General features: G+C 43.6%; 2 protein-coding genes across 5 annotated transcripts in view; one reads left to right on the top strand and one right to left on the bottom strand.

Annotated features, from left to right (window-relative positions):
• The window catches only part of PIK3CA (phosphatidylinositol-4,5-bisphosphate 3-kinase catalytic subunit alpha), a 34,976-nt gene extending 29,073 nt beyond the window's left edge, over positions 1-5,903 (bottom strand). The window contains exon 1 of the mRNA XM_017810675.1: positions 5,873-5,903. The gene's annotated coding sequence lies outside the window, so the exon portion shown is untranslated. The remainder of the gene's footprint in view (positions 1-5,872) is intronic.
• Positions 1,932-21,914, top strand: ZMAT3 (zinc finger matrin-type 3). Of its 4 annotated transcripts, XR_001874037.1 has the most exons (7): positions 1,932-2,027; positions 11,397-11,726; positions 13,268-13,387; positions 15,137-15,303; positions 15,415-15,515; positions 15,808-15,931; positions 16,530-16,621. XR_001874037.1 is itself a non-coding variant. In XM_017810678.1 (6 exons), the coding sequence occupies exons 2-6, from the start codon at positions 11,457-11,459 to the stop codon at positions 16,739-16,741; spliced, it is 870 nt and encodes a 289-aa protein (XP_017666167.1). In that variant the 5' UTR covers positions 1,932-2,027; positions 11,397-11,456; the 3' UTR covers positions 16,742-21,914. The 4 variants fall into 4 exon arrangements, 3 of the variants coding, with proteins under 3 accessions (XP_017666167.1, XP_017666170.1, XP_017666169.1); XM_017810678.1 differs by lacking the exon at positions 15,808-15,931 and having other exon boundaries at positions 16,530-21,914; XM_017810681.1 differs by lacking the exons at positions 1,932-2,027; positions 15,808-15,931 and adding an exon at positions 6,193-6,374 and having other exon boundaries at positions 16,530-21,914.
• The last annotated feature ends 817 nt before the right edge of the window (positions 21,915-22,731 follow it).

Here is a 22,731-nt window from a genome sequence, read left to right as displayed (position 1 = left end):
GCTGATTGAAGCCCATTCTTTTAGCTAGCAAACACTTATCCAAAAATTCACGCAACTGGTTAAGTTTATCATCTGCAATGACATCATTATAATCTCACATATTACTATTTTACGCCAAAGTACAGATGTGATTTATTACAAATCAATCTTTGAAACAAACTTTCTAGACTAAGAGTAGCACTCACAGGCACATCCTCAATTACACACCACAATCAACACTAAGATGTCTGGTTGTCACTTAAAAATTAGCTCTTTTACCTAGACACTAGTGACTTTTTTGGGACAAGTGCTCTTTTACAGCTTGGCATCAAAACTGAAGATTTCAGAGGTGACAGCATGAAACTGAAAGAAGATAAAATACAATACAGTAATCACTTTCCTCCCACCAGTGGAGACTGCCTTGATTAACTGGTAAGTGGAACTGGTTGTTCAACATCCACAAAGGCAGAAGAGCAATTTTCAGTTTTATTAGTATCACTTCCACTTTTATAATCCAGTTGAAAGATTTCCTGATTATTCTGTTGAGAGCTGGGAATGTAAATACAAAAATGAAGAATAAGTGGTATGTTTTATAATCTAAGCAGTTTAATGATACCACAAGCATATTTTAGGGTATTTAGAATGATAGTTTTGACTTCCCTTTTCCCAGAGGAAGTTAGCCCTATACAGAAACTTCTTCTTATGTCAGCACTATTAACTTCTTTCAAACTATGCCTGTAGTCAAGAGGCAAGTTAGTTTTTCCAGCTTTAATAAAAAATAACTTAATGGCACAAGCAGCAAAGTTGGATCCCATCACAGAAAACATATTTATTGAGTTTGAGAAAGAAACAAATCATCTCCACTGTGCTTGCTTGGTAATCAAGTTTTTACCTTCTGCTCATTCTCCCTTTTTTGTGCTTGTATTTTCAAGCACTCTGTGTTTAGTTTACCAACATCTTTGCAAAGATCAGTCTCCTCACTTTTCCAGCAAGTCAGATGTCAAAGTCCCAAGGTACAGGAAATTTTGTTCTATTAGATTCAGATCACAGAATAGGCAGGTATTTTTACTTGTTGATTAGTCTCAGACAAAATGCTGAATCTTGATCATTTACTTTTCAGTAATTTTCAAAGTTTCTTGCATTTTGAAGAAATTCAAGAATTTGTTTCTTTGTTGACTGCTAATGGCTAAAAGAAGGAATAAGGTTGCAACAAGGAGTAATTTTTTTATTCCTCAACTTAGTATCCTCTGCACTCTTCTAATACAACAAATGTAATCTCAGCAGAAAATCCATGTTTCTGGAAGGAGCATGACACAAGTTATGAGCAAGAGTTAAAGATCAGGAACAGTCTTGGAACTTATTAGGCAAGAGTCATTCATCACCATTAACTGGTACTTAAGTATTGGCAGAAGACTGACTAATGAATACGAAAAAAACAAATCCAGTTAAGTCTTAATGATAGATAAGTTTTTTGACATGTTGTACAATCTAGGAGACAATCTTTCAGTTTTCTTTCTTTTCCATTTGAGAGAAAATAACCCAAGGGATGTTTCTCTACATTTCTTTGCCTTAGAAGAGGGTCATCATATACAGTCAATAATGTGATTCAGCTGTCTCGAAATTTCAGGGAATTCAGTCAGTCTTAGTCAACTCAGTAAGTCTCCTGTGTCTGACAAATATGCTCTGTCGTTCACAACCCTCAAAAACTACATTTGCAAGTGTTTCTTTAATCAGAAGCTGTAGCAAAAGTGTCAAAGTTTTTCTACATAAAAATCCGTGAAGGTAAGGTAATTTAAGGAAATGTGTTAACAGGTAAACCAAAAACCCAAACAGCAAAGAACAGTCTGAGGTTTATCTAACCCTCTACTGGTAAAAAGCAATGGGGCATGAAACCAGAGATCACTGAACCTTAAGTTCTATGTTTGACCCAACTGTTTGTACTTAAACCAGACTGAAGAAGTCACTTCTGTTGCTGCAAGTCAGCAACATGCCAGAGGGACAAGAGCTTCACCAGCGCTCCATCATTTCTCCCCTTCGACGTGACAAAGGTAAGCTGGCCTCTTACAATTTAATTTTTACATTTCTAGAGCTCAGATACGTGAGCACAGTTTTTCAAAGACAGACTATAAACGTTCCCAGGGAGTTTCCTTAGCAGGCATAATTGACCAAGTGCTTTTATTCCCCGCTTTGGTGGCTTTAAGAACGCTCTTAACAGAGAACAAGCGATGATGTCTACTCACATTTCCTGTTTGAAACACATGGGCTTCTTAGACTGCCTTTCACAAAATCCGTGCCCAGAATTAACTAGAAAAATGCTTTTCTAGAATTCAAGTGTAAATACATGCTATATAAAAGAACATATGTGCTGCAAAACCATTAAGTATTGCTTAGACTGAGAAGTCAGATCCAGAATTACATAAACTGCACTCAGCCTGCTGCATTTCCATTTGACCACAAGTTAACATGCTGGATTTATAAAAATGCCTTTTTTTCCTTTTCTAAAACAGTTTAATTCTCTTTACCCCCCCTCCCCGCCGGGCTTGGTTTTGTGTTGGGTTTTTTGTTTGTTTGTTTTGATTTTGTTAAAGTTAATACTATACCAGTACTGCAAAGAGATAAAAAAACCCCACCAGTTAATACACAGAATATTATTTCTGGTTCATTTAACACTTCATTAACCATTCAGAAATAGATCTATAGAACAAATTCAGTTGGGAGGAACCTCTGGAGGTTATCATGACCAACCGTGCACTCAAAACAATTCACATACATTTGTTGTACAATTAAATACAGAGAGAAACAAATCTATTTTCTCTCTCCAGCGCTCCCATTTGGATTAGGATACTACAAAGAGACACTTGTAACAGAATTCTTTGCTATGACACAATCAACTTTAAAGAGCAAAAGAAAATTCCCATCCAGTTTTAGCATAAATATTTTTGTGGCCTCCTCTAGTCATAGTTACAATTTCAGACAGGCATCATCCACTTGGAGCAGCTGGATGTCTGCCTTTTTAAAAGGATGATACAAAACTCCCACAAGCATGGAATGTAATGCATGAAAAGCTACAAAAGCCCCAAACCTTAGCTAACACAGAAGCCAGTCTGTTCTTCAGTTACCCAAATTGCAAACTCTTATTCTTTCCCTAATGCTCCCCATCCAACTCCATCACATACACAAAAAATGCACATATTGCCCACTTTTCCTCAACAGGGAGGATTTACCAGATCTCACACATTTTTTAGTAATTACAAACCAGTAAGTAATAAGACAAAACTTAGTTTTGTAAAGGTATTTTAAGACTAAACTGGAAAGACTAGTTTCACAGTATTATTCTTGTCCAGTTATAAATATAAAAAAATCAGTTTCTGCATCAGTATCAAAGTAAAAAAAAAATAAATCTTAACTTCCCCTCACTCTAATACAACATTTCTCAAATGTCCTATTAACTACATTTGTTAACCTTCATTAATGTACTCAACTAAGCAAAGCAAACCTACGTGATACCAGTCTAGAGATGCTAGTATTTATTGCATGATTTGGAATTAATGTATCATCATCCCAATTTCCTTTCCCCTGAAGCAGGCAGAGAAAAGCAATGTGAACAGTTTTCTATCTGGAAGTGACTGATAATAGCAAGATGTTCAGAGTATTCCTGGTACACAGAGAATCTCCACCAGAAGTCTCAAAAACTGCATAATGAGTTGACTTTTTATGCGCAAAAGCAGTTTTTTTGCAGACTGAATGTCAGCCTTAGGCTTGTTGTTGGGCAATTTATAGATAACTTTAATTTCTTTTTGAGTTAAAATGATGATGATCATCAAGGTTGTTCCAAGTTGAATTACATGTGAGCAAGGCATTAAAAAACACACCCCACACTACAATCCAGGGAACAACTGTGATCAGGAAGTCCACTCCTTATGTGATAACACCTTTTAAAGGTGTTATAACTAGAAACCTCTTGTGATATACTTTGTCTTGTGATGGTACAGCATTAAACCCTTGCTGGTTGCACAAATTCATATTGTAAAGCCTTCAGCAACTTTTAAAAAGTGAGTTATCCTGGAAAAACTATCCCCCATTTGCTCCCAGAAAGCAGGAATGGCCTGATTATCAGAGAAACAGTTAACTAAGTATTGAACTACTTTATGACTTCCAATAAAGCACAATTGCTTTGTAAACAGCTCAGCTACACCACCTTTCCCAAAGAATACTCTAGAAAGACCACACAAAAAAAAAGAAGTAAACCCCAAAAAACCCATCTCACTGCCATCATTCATGCAGTAAACTGCAACAAGAAACAGAACAAACTTGCTATTAACTCAGAACAACAGTTTGAAGCAGCCAAACAATTAAAACACTTTAGCATGGATTTGTAGGCTGATTTGTTTGCCTGCTCTGAAAAAAAACACAGAACTCTGTCTCCAGGTTGCTAAGAATGGCACCAAGCTAACACCTAAGGAAATGCAGGGCATCTGCAACAGTCAAGTTACAACTGCAGCTCTGAAGTTGCCATATTTACTGCCTTAATGAAAAAGCCGAATGTTTCATGGAACCCATAAGGAATTGTGTGGTTTCATAAATTCCTCTGTGAACACTATGAGCTTGGCTGATGTGTGGTTTGTCTACACTGGCTAAAGCATGCTTCCAAATAAGTAACCAATTTGGAAAAATTGGCCAATGCCATTGTTTGAGAATAAAGCTATTTACTGGGAAGCTTTAAGTTCCCATGGGGCTTTATTTTAGAACAGCTTATCCAGTCAGTTCCTCATTGCAGACAAACCATTAAATCCCATCACCCTGAGTACTGGAATATTCCTAGGAAGTAAAGAAGTTTACACCGAAGAACTGGACTTTGATTATTACATTGCATTATAGAATTACAGCACGGAAGCAACAAGTATGAGAACATCTCTATAAATTAACTGTGAGGTGAGAGAGACTAAAGAATGATTCAGATCACGATGGGAAAGATCCTAACTTTATCCAGTGTCATAAATTTGAATGTCTGCTATAGCTCAAAGCAGGGATGTGAGGGCACAAATAACTCACAGAACAGAATAGTTTCCGTCTATTAAGTTCTAGAAAATCCAGATTCAGAATCCAGTTTAGCACTTCTTTACATGTTTGCTGCAGAATTAAACAAAGAAAAGCTTCATAGTCCCTACCATTTACTTATAAACATATACTTTCTTCCTGCTTGTTCTGAATGGGCAGTGTTTATAAAGGAACCTCTGTTCAATCAAAAGAATTATAGAAAAAAAAATTATAGACATATCCATAACAGCAACAGAAGTAATTGGCCTGATTCCTTAATAACTTCAGGAATACCGAAAACAGCCATGAAAGCCCCAAAGGAAAACAACCAGGCAGTTTGTACTAGTTTGGCCAAAGTTTTGCCAATACTCAGTCTACTACAAAACACAAAAGCACTGGTAAGAAAGAGCAGTTTTATATACAACATCAGTAAAAGCAGATCTCGGGACAGCACGAAATAAGGTTTTACAGGTAGCACAGATGAGACACCGGCTCTGTCAGCCGAGTGCATCTGGGAGCAGGAGGTTGTATGCCAGGATCCACACACACACACCCATCGGGAGAGGCTCTGCTCCCATTAACCACCGTGAGCCCACACAGAGCCCATCCCAAGAACTGCCGAACACATGGATAAAAACAGCTCTGTTTCAGGGGTGGAGGGACCCACACTGGAAAACAACAACCCGCTATTCCTCCTCTCCCAGGTCGCGTCCCTGGGAGCACCCGGAGCCCGGGATGTGCCGGAGGAGCTCTCCGGGCTGAGCGCAGCGCCCCGAGCCCCGTGGGTCGTGCTGCCCCTGCTCCTGCCGGAGCCCCTCGGCCCCGCACCGACCCCGCCTCACTCTCTCTCACTCACCTCAGAGCCGCGGCCTCGCCGCCCCGGCCCGGCCCGGAGCCGCCGCCCCGCCGGGCAGCGCCCGCAGCGCTCGCCGCCGCTCCGGCCGCCCCGCTCCCCTCGGGCCGTGCCTGTGCCCCGGGCGCGGGCGGCAGCGGCTCCGGCAGCCGCTCCCCGAGAGCCGCCGCCTCCCGCACGGGAATAACAGGAAGGGAGCGGGGCTGACCCCGGATGGGGAAGGCACCGCCCGCCGGAACGGGAACCGCGGCGGGGGGAGGCGGGCGCGGAGCCCGCCGGGCTGGAGGGGCCGCCGGACCCGGACGATCGCGGCGGTGGGTGCGGAGGGGACCGAGGGGACCCGCGGGGTCGTCCTGCCCCGCGCTGTCCCCATTTCTTGCCATAAGGTCCTAAACACCCCCGTGCCCGCGGTCATCAGAGCGGGTCTGACCCAGCCCTGACCCTTCTCCCAGTTGGATCGCCAATTTTCTTTTATAATCTGAGCTGCCACTGGGATCGAGTCGCTGTACGTGAGTCTGGTATTGTCAGAGCGGCCTGCCGAGTGGATGCCCGTACAAACTGGAAATGGAAGAGAAATCTGTATCATTTAAAATACGCACTCCCAGCCGGTTTAGGTTTTCGGGGCTGGGGCACCTTGGTGAGAGCCAACAAGACGCAACAAGTGAGGATGGTATTGAGGTGGTGACAGGAAGGAGAGAGAGGGATAACCTGAGTGATTAATCATCAAGGCATCTTGGTTAATCGCTCTGTTTTCAAGGGATATTTATCCTTTCATCAAGAGATGGCATAAGCAACTTTTGGAGCCAGGTGTGAACACGGTGAGGGTATGGGTGAATTCTCTTCCATGTTCTGAAGGGAGCCTACAATATAGCTGGAGAGGGACATTTTACCAGGGCTTGGAGTGGTAGGACTAGGGGTACTGGCTTAAAACTGAAAGAGGGGATGTTTAGATTAGATATTAGAAAGGAATTCTTTACTGTGAGAGTGGTGAGGCCCTGGCACAGGTTGCCCAGAGAAGCTGGGATGCCCCATCCCTGGAAGTGTTCAAGGCCAGGCTGGATGGGGCTTGGAGTGACCTGGTCTAGTGGAAGTCCAACCCAAATCTTCTGTGATCCTATGGTTCTATGAATCTGAGAAATGGTATGCTTTAAGATCTAACAAAAATTAGTGACAATGAGTGCACCTAACTGATGGATTCCCGGGTGGGTTGGCTGATGGCTGATGGAAAGTCTGGGCGATGGTTTCAGCTTGTAGTGACTTCTCAGCACTTTCCTGTTCCAACAAAAAGGGGAGAAAAACCAACAGAAACTCCATATGCTTTTGAAACAGGGTGGCCCGACTGTACGGGTGAGGCCTTTGGGTGGCTCGAGGGGAAATTATTACTCACTTTGGCTGCGAGCGGCGTGAATAAGCTGAAGATGTTTATGTATGCAAATCAGGCTAATTGTAATTCCTGCTGCGAAAAACAGGATCTAAAATAAATAAATAAATAAATAAGTAAATAAAATGACCTTGTGCAGTACCACAGCTGAGCACTGCAGAATATTCGGAGCAACTTTCCGACGGCGTTGCAGCTCGTAATGCCATCAAGTGTGTGTTTCTGGGAGGCTGTTCCGAGCCGGGCCGGCCCCGCCTCGCCCGTCCCGCCCCGTCCCGCCCCTTGGCCGCCGTCACTTCCCGCAGCTGCCGGCTCGGAGCCCGCCGGCCCCGGCCCTGCTCCGGGGGCAGCCGCACCGAGGGCAGCGCGGGGCCTGGCCCGCGGTAGGTGCGGGGGGTGCGGGGCGCGGGTTCTGCGGGGCCGGAGCTGCCCGTGCGGTCGGTTCGCTGCCGGGGGGGTGGCGGTGCCGGAGCCCCCCGGGGATGCGGGTGCCCGTCCCCGCCTCCCCGCGCTGCCGGTCTGGGCTCTGCGCTTCCAGAGCGGTGCGGCGGTGCCGGGAGCTCCCGCTCGGGTCGCGGTTGTTCCGAGGCGGTCGATGCCCGGGCTTGTTTTTTCCACGTTCTCCGTCCCCCCAGACTGCAAGGCAAGCGGCTTGGCAGGGATGTCTGCTAGGAGTCGGGATTTACACCGTGGTTTCTGATACCCCATTGACGTAAGAGATGGTTCTGGGTTACTGAACGTGTGCCCTCATCAGTAGATCAGTAGATGAGGGCACGCATCAGTGTACCTTAAGGTAGAGCTGTGCATGATGCGTGTTTGTTTGGTGCTGTCTTCAATTCCTGCAGCATTATAAAACAACCTGCCTTTCAGGATGAAGGTCTGCAGGCCCAGTCCGTGGCCAGAGGAAACTTTCTGGCACAATTACGTTAAGTGATGTCCATGTTTTGTTTTCTTTGAGAAGAAACACTTCCTTGTTTTGAAAATAAAACAGTGAAACTCACAGCTTGTTCATCATTTCTGTAGATTTCATCACTGTTGTTAGTTGCCTCAACTGCATTTAGAAACTAATTCTGGTGGGAACACAGATTTCTCTATTTGGTTTACACCTACGGCCAAGGAAGGTCACATTGTGCCTTCCCCATCAAATGGTGCTCAGATTTGAGGCCAGACCAGCTTGTTTCCCAGTACTGTGCTGTTGTCAGAGGTTGCTCCCCATTTCTGTGCCACCAGCAGTGCCTGGGCACTACCAGGCTGTAGTACTCGAGGCATGAAGTCTGGGTCTCCTTCTTCAGTGCTGCCCTTGGGATGCCCCAACCTGAGAGGAGGGAGACAGGCTGTGTGCCCTTGCCTCCACCCAAGGACAACTGGCATGGAATGGAAGCATATTCCAGCCCATGCAGTGTGTTGGAGAAGGCATGGCTGAGCTCTGAGAGGTGTTATCTTGAGGCAGAATGTCTGCTCAGCTCACCCTGGAGAACTGCAGGTCCTTACCCTGCTTTGGGCTGTGCCGTTAGGAGTCCTTGGTGATGGACATTTCTCGTTCCTTTACTGTGTCCTAGTGTAAAGATTTTGCAGCTTCTTATGTGAAGGGAAAGGAGGCATTAAAAGTGTTCTTTTACCTTCCCCTGGACAGAGTATCTGTAATAACCAACAGTGGAGGGAGGATTAAAGGGACATGTAATTAAGCTGAATTTGAGTGATTTTTTTTTTAAAATATCAGTAAGAAGGAAATCAACATAATTTGAGCAATTTCAGTGATGAAAGAGCGCTGTCAGAAGATAGTCGCATATGCCAAATCAAGAAGTTCTAATATTGAAATTGTCCATGCAGCCTTAATTTTATCTTCAGACTACTGCTTACTTTAAGGAACAGTAAATGACCTTAAAGATTTTCTAAGAATATTACATTACATCCTTTCTCCTGTGGGTACAGACCCTGTAAGCACTGAGTCCTGTCTTGTATATGACAAATCCCATTTGTGACAGCTGCAAGAAGACATGATGCAAGAAACGCTCATGCAAAATTAAGTAGATGAATCTCGATTGCCATTTACTGTACATCTCTTTATGTTGTTCTATAAAGTATTTGGCTATACTTTACTCCCATTTTAAGGTAAGAGGCCCATTATACTGGTGTAATAGAACTCTGAAATTAGCTGGCATGCTTACCTGCTTGCACAGTTGATCTAAACTGCCTTGATAGGCCTGTGTTATGATATATTTAACCATCATGAATATGAACTCGGTCCATCTGTAGTCCCACTGAAATTAATTAGTCTACAGAGTACTAGTTGAGGAAACTAAAGATAAAAAAGTTTCTTCTGTTCGGTTTAACAAGGAACATATATGCTGAAAGTGGGAGAGAAGTTAGGTAACACTCCAGAATTTACACTGCTGATGGATTATTTGCATCACACAATTCCTTTGTGCCTTCTTCCTTCTTTGTGGTGGATTCCAGCTATTTTTCATTATATAGGTTTTGATTTGTTTTTTATGGTTACATCATGTTAGTTATAGTTAACCTGGAATTTCACAGAGCCTTGGTGATAAAGGACTATTCTAAACAGGAAAACTCGTGCTGGCTCTATTACTGTCTTAAAACCTTGTCCCCAAGGCAGTGCATGCTGCTCTTTTTTTTAAATTATTATTACTATTTATTATTTTTAATTTTTTCCTTACCTGTAGTTACTAATAATAACTGAACTGCCCCTAGTCTTGTATCAGTGTAAGTCTGGGTTTGAGGTAAACATTTCAGAAATGTTTTTGTCACTTGAGTGCTTTAGTCCCACTGATCTTTTTTTATTGTGATCTTTTATTTTTCCTAATAGAACATGGATCTCTCTGGGAAGACTTTCAAAGATAATACAGTACCTAAAATTGCAGGTATCAACTGGGATTTTCTATAGCTTTAGTGTAGAAGGTATTTGTGTCCAGCTAATTTTAGCAGATCGAAAATCCCGGAAGTTAACTCCGATAAATGCTATTTGCTTCTCCAGGTTCCTAAATGCCTTTGAATTCGAACTCTGTTTTCAAAAGTGACTAATTTTCCAGAAGTGTTGGTTTAAAATGCAGATGGGTCTCATTATTTGCTTAAACAAATGAACAAAGCCCATAGGATAAACACGGTTGCTGCCAATGCAGCCCTAGCTGGAAGTGATCTACAAAGGCCAAGATAATGCTGCTCTTGATCCCAGTGTGGCAGTGAACAGGATTTGTTATGATAAGAAGCTAATAAGACATTAACAAAAGTAACTGTGCCTTGATTCATAATGTGAGTGTTCTGCATTATTATAGGGATGTTCGTCCGGGCTTTATTTAATTATAAACATTAATTAAATAAATCTCTCAGAACCTCTTGTTGGAAATGTAGGGCTAGTTCTAATAACTTGAATTAACTGAGAAATAATTGAATAAAGGTTAATACGAGATAAGTTCTCCATTTTGTAGCAGAAGATGCAGCTTTAAATGCTACACTGGTTGTAGGTAGTAAAGGAAATGTGAGAAATAGCTCAGGGTCATTCAAGAGAGCCCTTGGGAGCTGACTGTGTACAAGATGTGCTCCAGGTGATTCCTACTCTTTCTCTTTTGTTACTGGAGAAAAGTTACGTGTAGAGTATCTCTCCTCTGGAAAGTCTTTGTGAGTATTTGAGGGATAGATGTGTTTATGTGTTTTCTATCTACCTATGTACAATAAGCCTGCTTCAAACTATTTTGATTCTTTATAAGTCATCATGGCAGTAATACACTGTAATATTTGTTTAGGTCTTGTAGTGTGAGTTTGTCCTTAGGCTCCCAAAAGAGGATGTGGCTAGTGGTGGTGTCCTTCCCATTAACACAGCTTTATGTGCTGTGCTTGTTTAATGTCACCACTTCTTGTGGTCATGGAGCAGTGGGGGTGTGTGCTGTCAGTTAGGTACTGTGGGTGGTCAGGAATCTCCCACCTGTCTAGGAGGGTGCCATGGGATCCACTTCTTACACAATATCTTTTGATCTGTCCCCGGTTGTGGATTAAAGGGTTATAAACTAACCTTACCCTGCTTGGTGTTGTGAAAAGGCACAAGGTAGAGGCAGTGGTTACAGAAGTTGCCTCTGGATTGTCAGTGTTCCTGTTAGCGCTGCTTGTTTCAGCATCTGTGTCTCTCTGGTCTAGGTCTGAAGACAACTCCCTCCTCCTCCTTCAGAAGTAGCATGCCCACAGTCTTCCTGGCCAATGATTCTTCTACAGCAATCAACACTTCTTCCTCATCCTGAGAAGCCTTCATCTCTTCCTATGTCAGTGGCTACAAGGCCAAGAGCCAGCTCACCACTGTCCCCACCAAAGTCTCTCGGACTGGGGCCTTCCTTCCATCACGCACAAGAAGAAGAACTTGCAAAGGTGGTGGAGCAGGACCCTATGCTGGAGGAACTATGTAAGCCCCTGTGCTGTAAGCTTTGCAATGTCACCCTGAATTCGGCCCAGCAAGCCCAGGCTCATTACCAGGTAAGGAGAGCAGCAGGAGGCACAGCTTTTGGGGCTCTGCTGCATCTGCAGCTTGTGTAGACAATCCTGTGCCAGTGTGAGCACTGCCAGCAGCGTTGCTGTGGCAGCACAGAGGGAAGTGTGGGCTAATGCACAAGGACTAACTCAGCTTCTCGAGGGGGTTTTGAGTGCTGCCTTGGGGTGGGTGCACATCATCAGCAGCATTTGAGTTGGCTTATCTGGAGCTACCTTTGCATCATCTAATGGACTGAAACTGCTCTTTAGACATATCCTCACCCTGCTTGGATTTGTTGGTTGTCCAGACATGCTGCAGTGCTTTCATTTAAGGTATCATCACTGAAGTTTTTTGCAAAAACTTTATCCACAGGGACAGAGAAGTGGTACCAAGATGGCTTGGGTGAAAAACCAGACACTTGTGATTTTCCCTTTGTTTTATGAGACTTATATTTCACCTCTACATTCAATAACATTGAACTTGATTCCAAACATGATTTTGTGAGGCCTGGACAGATTTTTTTTCTGCTGGATCCGGGTGTGCCATTAGGAGAGGGGCTGCTGCCTTGTGTTTATCACTGTCTGCTTTCTGAGGCTACACACACCACTGATCTGGGGGGGCCATTTATGCAAATGCTCTCATCAGCTGGGGCAGCTCAGACCAAATTCATTTTGTTTGAGCTGATCTGGTTGAGCTGCCTGAAATGGGGTAGGAACTCTGCATATGCTTCTTGCTGAGAGGTCGAATATGTCAGCCTTGCAGTACCCTATTTTACTAGCACCCTCTCTGCCTAGTGCTGTATTTGTGTGAGATGTGGAAATAGTGACTTATCCACCCATGAATCAAAAGAGGGTTCTCCATATCCTCAGGATACCACACACAGATCTCAGATTTGCAGGTGGCCCTGAAAAAGTGGTATCCTGTTAGTTTGGGGGTAGGTTGAATTAGTGTTACACTCACAATGTCTGATTTCTGCCATGAGGTTACAGGTGTGCATTTGTACTACAAACTTGCATTTATACCTTACTGTGCATCCACAGTGCATATACATATTCTCATATAGCTCTACCAGGTTTCCAGAACACCAAGAAACACAAAGAACTATGATACATGTTTTCCAAGGGAAAATAAAATATGAAATGGGGGTTTTTTTACATTCAATCTCATGTTTTAACTCATGTTTGCAATCTCCTGAAGAAGAGTGTGTGTGTGTGTGTGTTCAGGCTTATCCAAAAACTTGCAAAGCAGTTAATGTTTCATGTTTAAAATACAGAATAGTGGTTTTAAGTGAAATGGAAACATATTGAGAAACTAATTGTAACCTTACTGAGAAAATCAGTTGAAGAGGAGGCCGAGTCATGCTAGGTGATGGGCATTTTGGAGAAAGGGAGGGATGCCAGCATCTCTCAAGTTCAGAGCTGTTATTTTCTGAGTGACCTGAGCTGCCATCTTCATGGCCACTTTCTCATTTTGGTTTCTGTATCATTTTTCATTCAGTGTAAGATACTATTGTTAGGACAGTGGTTAATCTGAGTTCTCTTTCCAGGGTAAAAACCACAGTAAGAAACTCCGAAATTACTATGCTGCCAACAGCTGTCCGGCACCTGCCAGGATGAGTAATGCAGTTGAGCCTGCCCCACCTCAGGTTGTCTCCCTTCCCACCCAGGTAAGGCATGGGAAGGGGACTGAGATCACACTGCTCACTTGTCACCTAACCCCCAGTAAGGATAACTAGATCTCAGACTTTGAGGATTACTGCAGGAACTGGGAGGGAATTTTCCTTGTGATGGCACAGGATGGTGGAAGTGGCCTGTTGTGAGCTGTTTGCTTTCCTTTGAAGATGCAGATATTGATCTGCTCTTGCAGCACAATATTGGACTTCAAATGTTCTATTTCTGCCTGGCAAATACTTTGATTCCTAGGTAAGTCTGATGTGCTGCTGATTATGGTTGTTTAAAGGCAGGTATAAAACAGCGTTGTTGGAACTGGGTTTGGATGTGAGGGTGTGGCATCTGCTCTGCACAGTCATCCCTCTGTTGTGTGGGGGAAGCCTACATGGAAAAAGTGCTTTGGTGCTCCTACACCCATTGCCCAGGGCTGTTAGCTAATTCCTCTTTTGTTGTTCCTTTCTAAGTGCTCATTCCTGTGTGTAGAGTGAATGGATTGTTCCCTCAGTGATTCAGATTAATTCTGTTTTGGGCACACTAGAGGCAAAAGAGATGATTTTTTCTTTCTTCTAGAATTCGTCCCTTGGGATTGTCATGGGATGTGGCAGCTAACCTGGCTTTTGCATGTGACTGTGCAGGGAAGCACAGCTGGGCCGCGGGGTTTGAGGCTGTGCCTGTCACTTCCCAAAGCATAAGCCTCTGTCTGTAGGGAAGCAAAGAGCATTTGCAAAGTGGCAGATTGTTCCAGACGCTGCTGGAGCCGCCAGAGGGAGACTCAGCCCTGTGTAAATTGGCTTTGCAGCTCACAGATCTGCACTGGGATCAGTGGGGTCCAGTCCAGAATACTGGGACTTGGCTGCTATACCTTCCATAGTATCTGATGGTGCTTTCTTTGATGGAGAAGATGGTTCATGGCAATAAAAATACCACTCTGTGGCCACGTGAGGATTCACGTCGTAAGACAGAAGTCAGAATAGACAGTGTCTATAAGCTTGAGCAGTATCAAAAGAGATGTGAAAGAAAGTCGACTTGTCAAGTGCCGCAGTGACATGGCTGAGTGAATCACTGCTGCTGCACTGTTTACAAAACACTCTTCCCTGGATGTTACATGCTGAGGAGATGCAGTTGCTGCCCCAATCAGTGTGTTGGTCTGACTCAACATGCAAGGTGTCCTTCATATGGCAGGAGCTACTCATGTGAGGCTGCGTCTATCCTTTGAAATCTGGATCCTCCTACTTGAAGGGTAAGGATCAGAGGTTTGGCAGCTTTGCTATTGGTTTTTTTCTTCTTGCTGTGGTCAGGGAGCTGTGTAAAGACAGGATACTGTGGAGAGATTAGGTCCACTGTAAATAGAGAGCACTGGGTCTCCTCCAGTGTGAAAGTCACTATTCATCAGCTCCCAGCAGTCAGAAGTAGAGGAGTTAAATCGCTGCTGTGATGTAAACAAGTCTCTATGGCTACTGCAGAGGTACAGGGTGTTTGTTCAGATTGTTTTCCTATCCATCTGAGGCCAAAGATTTGCCCAGATCTCTACGAATTGGCAGCTTGTCCTGGAGGCTGAGGCAGGAAAAATGAAGTTCTTGTAAGAACACTTCAGAGAGAACTCGAGAATGTCCTAATCCACATGCTTTAATTCCAGCTCTCTTGCTGTCTGATGAAGACGATACCGGTCTCAGTCCCTGTGCTTGAAATATTCCAACAGTTTAACCTTCCTGTGTTTCACATGCTGTCTCTCCCTTTGCTGCTAGATGGGATCCAGTAAGCCAGGTGGCCGAGTGATCTTGGCTACAGAGAATGATTACTGCAAGCTCTGTGACGCCTCGTTTAGCTCTCCAGCCGTGGCACAGGCTCACTACCAAGGGAAAAATCACGCCAAAAGGCTGCGCCTTGCAGAAGCACAGAATAACTCATTCTCGTAGGTATTGTTCAACTTCATGCTCAGGCTGAAAGCATGTGGCAGTGTCTCTGGCAGTCTTTTCCTCAGAAAGCTCTGAATTGCAGCTGCTCATATTTGTTTAATCTTCAGGGATGCGTCAGAGCTGGGCAAGCGAAGGGCAAGGAAAGAAGGGAGTGAATATAAGATGATGCAGAACAGAAGAAATATGTATACAGTTCAGAACAACACAGGTAACTTGGAGCTTGCATCTGTTCTATAGTTGGAATAGTAACAAATAATAAACAGACTTGTTTGTGTTCTGTTTCTGAGGTCTGTTTTATCAGAGACAGGTTGTGAAAGGAGCTGGTCCAAGCTCTGCTGATCCTTCATGAATGCATGTTTTTTTTCCCAGCTGCTAAAGTTGCTTTGTTTTGTCAGCCTGCTTGTTAGTTCTGTTTCTCAGTTTGTAACTTAATTTACCATCTGCCTATCTCTAAGGCTGCTCTAAGTGGTGACAATTTTCCTGCTTTATTTTCTTGGCAGGTGGCCAGGTGCTTTGACTCCTACTGTGGCACATCAACCTGTACTTGCACTCCCATGACCAGAATGAGAGAGCATGTTAGCCTCCCTCTAAGACCATCTGTTCTAGCGTAGAGTCCTTCCTCAGGTGTTAGACACTAACTTTGCCTCTTTACTATGATTTAAAGAGCACAGCATCTATTTCTCTTTTTCATTTTAAGTTGTTTTATGTGCACACGTTAACTGAAACCCTGATTCCCAGTGAAGCTTGGTTTAATCATGTCATTCTAACCAGTGTCATGTGGAAAAGATAAAACTTTTAAAGTCCTGTTCAATATAATTTTGTGACTTTTAAACTGAGGCAGCTTATTCTAATCAAGCTAGAACAATCTAGCTTGTTCTAGTTCTGGAATTGGATGGTTAAGGAAAAATAAGAACTGATTCATTACTTAAATTGTAAGACTCCTAATTTTCAAAGGCCTATGGATTTGCAGTAAGACTAGGGCACTAAGCCCACTCTACTACTTTATAAAATTCTGTCAAGTGCTGCTGCCCTGTGTGCTGCACCCCAGTAAATCTGGATATCAGTGGAGAAGTTGTGGGAACATAAGATTCAGACTCTACACAGTTAGAGAAGCAAATCTCTGTCTGCTTTTTAGTCATTCAGTGGGCTTAGAAATTTTCACTGTGCCGCCTCAAGCTTTTATTTCTGACAGATAAAAGAGGCTTTTCCGTTGACTCCTCAGGTCCCTACTTCAACCCCCGCTCACGCCAGAGGATTCCTCGTGACCTGGCCATGTGTGTCACGCCCAGTGGCCAGTTCTACTGCTCCATGTGCAACGCCGGCGCCAGCGAGGAGATGGAGTTCAGGCAGCACTTGGAGAGCAAACAGCATAAAAGCAAAGTGTCCGAGCAGCGGTACAGGAACGAGATGGAGAACCTGGGCTATGTACAATGAACCGCCACCCCCGGTCGTAGTTTGCAACTAGAGCAGCTTGTCTCTCGCCTGCTGTTTGCCACATGCCCTGCTTTGTGCTCCATTTGATAGGAGTATGCTCTCGAGCTATACATGTAACACCTGCAAACTTAATGGTATGGTTAGATTTTTTTTCTATCATAGTCGGCAGGATGACGCTGTGCAGGACATGAAGTGTTTTTTGATGTTTGTTTGCTAATTACCTAAGGCTCTTCGTTGTGTTGAGTGGCGGGGAGGACTTGGTCTTCTCCTCAGCCTTCTGCATGAATATGCAAAGCCCAAGAAGTGCTGGGAACTTCTGTGGTTCAACCACATGGGTAGACCATGTGCAAAGCCTGCTCCCCTCTTTGCACACCACAGAGCAGTGCTCCAGAATGCCTCCCTACAGCAGACTGAATCTCTGGGCAGCTTGTAAAAGAGGGGCAGGAGTAGGGCCTGTGAATGTGTGAATTAGGTGGTGTACTTGTCCGCACATTGCTGCTTCTGGCCCCCATTACAGCCCAGAATAGGTTCTTTCCACATCCTTGTAGAAAGGCTGTGCATACCTCTACTCCTTGGAGGGTCTTGCCTCTTACTGCTTCCTCTGCAATGCAGATTTCGTTCTGAACATCTGACATTGATTTCAGCTGATTAGCCCCATTCAGAAATACTCTCTTCTACCAGTTAGCAGTGAAAAAAGATTCTCAATGTTGTTGCCTGGACACCTTAATGCACCATGGGTGTAGCTCATCTCCCTGAAGAGAGTCTCTGGGGATCTCAGTGGTTAATTAAGTGAATTGGAAAGCAAACCTGCTCAGGTGAGATGTGCTTTGCTCTGATTCTGCCTTAGACTGAGTAGGGTTGAGAATAGATTGGAAGGAACTGTCAGCTGTAATGTCTTTGCATAGTGATGTAGAAGAGAGCAAGTGTTCGTTTCTGGCCTGCAGCTCTTGCTCTGGGAGAGCAGGGCTGCCTGGACCATGGGTAGCAGATATTGGTGTATCCCACTTCCATGCCATTCCCTGGATAAAGCCCAATAGGTGTTATAGAGCAAAGCTGAAATGCTCATTTGAACTAGAGCTACCAATACTGGATGATTTTGTTCCCCCCTCTTTCTTTTTCCATCTCAGGATGGGTTTTAATTCCATTCCTTGATGTGACCTTGCTGTTTTAGGGACCATCAAAAATCCAAAGTTAGGTAGGATTTAGATGTCAGAGGTGATGATTGTTTGAGTAACAGCTTTTTGGTTCACACAGAAGTATTCATGAAACTTGTTAAGCAACTTTTTAGGTGTAGACAAACTCAAAGGGTGGGTGTTTGTTTTGATATTCCTTAGCAAAAGTAGAAAAGGGATGAAGAGCAGAAGTAGGGCATTTATTCTTCTGCTTGTTTAGATAGATGTGAGGAGCTGTGAATGGAATCCAGTTCGGTTTTTTTAAAACACTGGCTCCAGTGGCAAGTGCAGCATGTAGGTGGCCTTTGTTGGACCTGATTCCCCACTGTGCTGCTGCAGCTGTGCCTTGGTGTAGCTTCACTGACTTCAGTGGCAGGTGCAGAGAGAGGGTCCAGGAAGCATTGTGGCTCATGTCTCACCTCTCTTCAGGCAGTGCACTGAATTAAATGCAGCTCCATTGGTTTCAGTAACATTTTACCAGGAATAACTTGTACCTGGTGCATAATGTTTAAAGTAACTCCCCCACCTCCTTTTTTTTTTTTTTTGCCATTCTGATCCTGCCTCTTGCATTCCAGAAGGACTTTCTGCTTGCCTTAAAAAATGAAAAATGAGTAAACTAACAAAAAAATCCAGATAGTTTTTATTCATCTTTCTAGTCCACCTTCAAATGATTTGTTGCACTTGGCTGCTCCTCAGAAGCTGAGTACTGTTTTCTTTAGCTACCTGAGCATCAGGCAGCCATACAACCTTAATGCAGCCTTCCTAAATCCAGGCAAGGTGAGCTCTTGCACACCAGCCAAAACCAACCCCCTAGATCATTCCATGCCAATCCTTGCTCTTCAGATACAGGCCGAGCAATGGATGTCCTCATGAGTGGGATTCCCTCTCCTCCTTTGTGCAAAAGTCAGTTAAATGGGGTTTGTGCACTGGAGCACGTTAGGAGGTAGGGGGACAGGTGCCCAGGTTGTAAAGCACTCACTGAGCAGTTCTGACAGCCTGTAAGTCTGTTTCTTCTGTGCTTTCCTGCCCCTGCCTCACCCTCTGTGTAGCCTTGAAGAACATTCCTCTTGCCAAAATCTCTCATCAGCCTTTCACCCTCCTCGTTTGCAGTCACAAGAGGGCTCTGATTTTCTCTTCAGGCTCTGTCCCTTGGTTTGCCAGTGTGACCCCACTGTGCAGAGGGACAGAGGGAGTTAGATGAGCCTCACCACGATGTGCTCCACCAGAGTGATCCCTGCATTATGATTAAACATCTCTTTGGCTGTAAGTTAAAGCGTGGCATTTTCCACAGGCTGCAGTTAGTAGCAGAAAAGCACCACTTTGTGAAATAGGAGCTGTAGGTACTGGTGCTGCATGGCTTTATTACTTGGGATGAAGAGACATTTTCACTTGCTTTCATGTGTCCCAAAAGTCAGCTGTTCACCACTTAGCTTTGGTTGCTGCTTCTGCTTCCAGCCCAGCCATCTGCTCCTCGTTTGGCATTTCCAGTGACTGCTGGAGGTGTCAGAACTTGGTTTGCTCCAGCTGGTGTTTGCTGGTGCTTTTGGGAGGGTGTATGAGGGAGGTGCAAGGGGCTGTTCTTGCAGGTTCCTCTCTGCATGGGGCTTAGTCTGGTTTTGAGGTATGGCTTCAGTCTGCCCTGAACAGAGTCTGCTTTGTTTTGTTAAAGGGATCACAACAGTGTGCTCATCCTGGGAATATCAAAGTAGTGGGTTACATAGCAGGTATAAAGCAGACAGTGGGACTCAAGTGACAAGAGCAGGACAGGTTTCCTGTGTAGGAGGAAAGATGTCTTGCCGGGAGAAGCAGCTGGGATGCACTTTGCCCCAGTGCTCTGTCTTGGTTCTTCCTACAAGTGACCGAGGCTTCCTTCTCCCTCTTCAGCGTTGCTACACAGGTTGTGATCTTCCCACTCTCCCTTCAGCATAGGGAGTTGTTGACTGCAAAGAGAAAACACCCCCCCTCACTGTTGTTATTAGGGTTCAGGACAATCCAAACTCGCCCTTGTTGGTAGGAGAAACTGAGTGGGTCCTGATTTTGTTTCTTTTTGTGAAAGCTGTTCTCAAATTAGTGTTCAAAACACAGATTGAAAACACATCCTGGGCAAAGCCTCTTTGACATAGATGGGCTGGGGAGAGCACTGTACAGCTGAAGTACCATTTTGCAGACACAATTAATCTTTTTCTCATGTTAAACAAAGTACCAAACCCAAGAAACAGGACTTCTGTGATGCTGTCACATTGGCCAGTAGGTTAATGACCTTTGCTGCTAGAAACAAAATGTAAATCAATGTGTTCATATTTATTTTACTGTACTGACCACTAATTGATTTGTTAATATTTAAGGCATTATGCTGGTAGGTTGTTTTTGTTTAAGTAGGAAAATTCTACATCGCACTTTGCTTTTGGATTGGAGCAGTTATTTATTATATTTGTGAAAATGTTTTTCTCCCATATAAGTATTGTTTTCTTTCCCTTGATGCAAAAAACCCCCACCAAACCTATACAGGAAAACCCACCCCAAACCCAAAAAAACCCCTGAACCAAATCCAACCAGTGGAACTTTGTTTCTTTTTATGCTAAACAAAATGGGGATTTCCTTGCAACTTGTTACTAAATGTTCATTTCTAATTTCTTTTTCCTCGAATGGTTCCTTTACTAACTTGGAATAATATTTTTAGAGACATTAAGTTCATGCTTCATTTAAGCATTTCTTTTAAGGCAAGGAAGTAAACCATGTGGAATCCATGAATTTGTGAGGAGTATGAAAGTGATACTGTTTTGTTTGTATTAAGCATTAGCTGTCATTTTGCATTCTGCACTAATGAGTAAATGTGTTAAAATCTTGCCTAACACTGGTCTATTTTTGACTTTTGCTTTCTTCATGTACATTGAAAAGAACAATGAAAACTTCTGTGGAGTTGCTTAGGATGGTCATCAGTGTAACAAAATGCAGATTTTTTTCTGTAAAGCTGCTTGTCTTTTTTCCTTTCCTGGATGCCCATTATAGGGCATTAGAAGGGAAAGCTATTGCCATAAGCATGAATTCATATTTTAGCTTATTAATGCATGATGTCCTTTTGCTACATTACTTAAATGATGCTCTCACTGTAACCACTGGGAATCTTGCCCGGGTCAGGAGTAAATGAAATACCTGAGCCAAAGATACTATGTTGGCCAGGGCCAGGCAAGGTACATTGCTAAAATTTGTCTTTTACTCCTCTGCTTGGATTACAACACTCTCAAGGTTTTGCTTTTTGAGGACTGAGTAGCTGGTTCTTTAAGGATTTGGTTTTGCTCCCTTTAAAATAGTTTCAAGTATGTTGACTTTAGTTGAGTAGGAGCAAGCCTTGAAAACCTTCAGGAATTTCATACTGCTGATGTTTTCTCTTTTATGTGTTTTTTGTTTTGTGCTTTTTAAAAAAAATTTTACAACCACGTGTACAAGGATGCTCTGGATGAGATGGACATCTGCTGCTAGTTATGGAAAAACAAATGCCACAGTTGCCAAAGGATAACAGAAAATGGAGAAATACGGTTTCTTTGAAGTTAGTGGCTAAGCTTCTCTTATTTTGAGCTAGGCTGGCTTCTTTGCCACCTGCATAAAGTTGGAAGGGAAAATAAAATCCACTTTGAAATTAATGTAGTCAAACAGTAGTTCTAGGATCTCTCCTTTTAAAAACGTATCACAAATATAACTGTGTCTTTTTACCTGAAATATCTGCAGGTAAGGGCAGGACTGTGGATTTTAAAAAATAAAATCAGTCTGTGTTTTGCAGGGGAAAAATTACTTGATTTAATTTCCTTCTGCATCTGTACAGCAACACCATTTGCAAGTGCATGTTTCATCTGGAGCCTTCTTGTCAGGTTGTTTTGTTGTTTTGTACATTTTTCCGTATTTTCTTTATATTGTACTGACCCTTGTGAGGGAATACTTGATTAAAATGATTTTTTTTTTCTTCTTCATTATATAATAAATCATCTTGCTCTTACTATTGTACAGCCTTGTGTTTGGTATTGCTACTGCTCACGGCTGGACTATGCATGACTGAGTTGATTTCAGCCTAGCATCGAGTGCAACTACATGAATATGTTTTAACACGCTGATAAAGGAGTATAGTTCGGGATGGAATTTGTTGCTGTGGAGGAGGGTCATTTACTTTCAGCTGTTACCGAAAGCCAGCTGAGAGCTGTCTGGCTTCAGGAGGGGTTGGGAGTGCTCAGCATCTGGCAGGATGGGAGCCAGAAGGTACAGGAAAGGCTCTGTTTCCGTTTGCTTTCCCCTTGAGAAGACATCACAAGCTCTGCAATAGCCCCAGGCTGAACCACGGACTGACTTTCAACTCTAACTGTGAAAATGTGGGGACAAGCTGAGCCCGATACTTATATTTGCACATTTTTTTTTTTTACCAGTGTGCTCTCTCCCTCTTTCATTACTTGAGGGCTCCAAAAGAGCATATGCTTATGCAGCATAGATGACTTTCCAAACAAAAAGGACATTCTGAACTGGAGCCTCGGAAGCAGAGAAAATCTGGTGGTTTTGAGTTCAGCTCAGGTAAGAGAAATGTGTTGCCCTTCCTTGGTGCTGCAGCCATGCTGTTGGTGCAGTGACCTCTTGACCTCAAGGGCAGTGTCCTGGTGGCACACCTGATATTTGGGATGTGTGACTGCTGTTGAGGCACAGCTCTGGGTGTATGAGCAGCTGTGAACAGGGATGTGTCCCTGCACTCCCCTGTCCTCTGTTATTCAGGGCATCAGACCATTACAGAGAATACTGACACTGGTGGAATTATCCTGATTTACCATTTGGGATGAGAGC

Source organism: Lepidothrix coronata, unplaced genomic scaffold (genome assembly GCF_001604755.1).
Source record: "Lepidothrix coronata isolate B3197 unplaced genomic scaffold, Lepidothrix_coronata-1.0 Scaffold29, whole genome shotgun sequence".
NCBI classification, from domain to species: Eukaryota; Metazoa; Chordata; class Aves; order Passeriformes; family Pipridae; genus Lepidothrix; species Lepidothrix coronata.
The sequence above is the reverse complement of the archived record's forward strand: the minus strand, read 5'-3'. Positions and strand labels throughout refer to the sequence as shown.

What these genes read in the sequence shown, in the direction of transcription:
- ZMAT3 (XM_017810678.1), top strand. Translation starts at nt 11,457, where the DNA reads ATGATTCTTCTACAGCAATCAACACTTCTTCCTCATCCTGAGAAGCCT. An exon ending in TTGTCTCCCTTCCCACCCAG is followed by an intron (nt 13,388 to 15,136) that starts GTAAGGCATGGG and finishes CTTTGCTGCTAG; the next exon opens with ATGGGATCCAGTAAGCCAGG. An exon ending in GCACAGAATAACTCATTCTC is followed by an intron (nt 15,304 to 15,414) that starts GTAGGTATTGTT and finishes TTTAATCTTCAG; the next exon opens with GGATGCGTCAGAGCTGGGCA.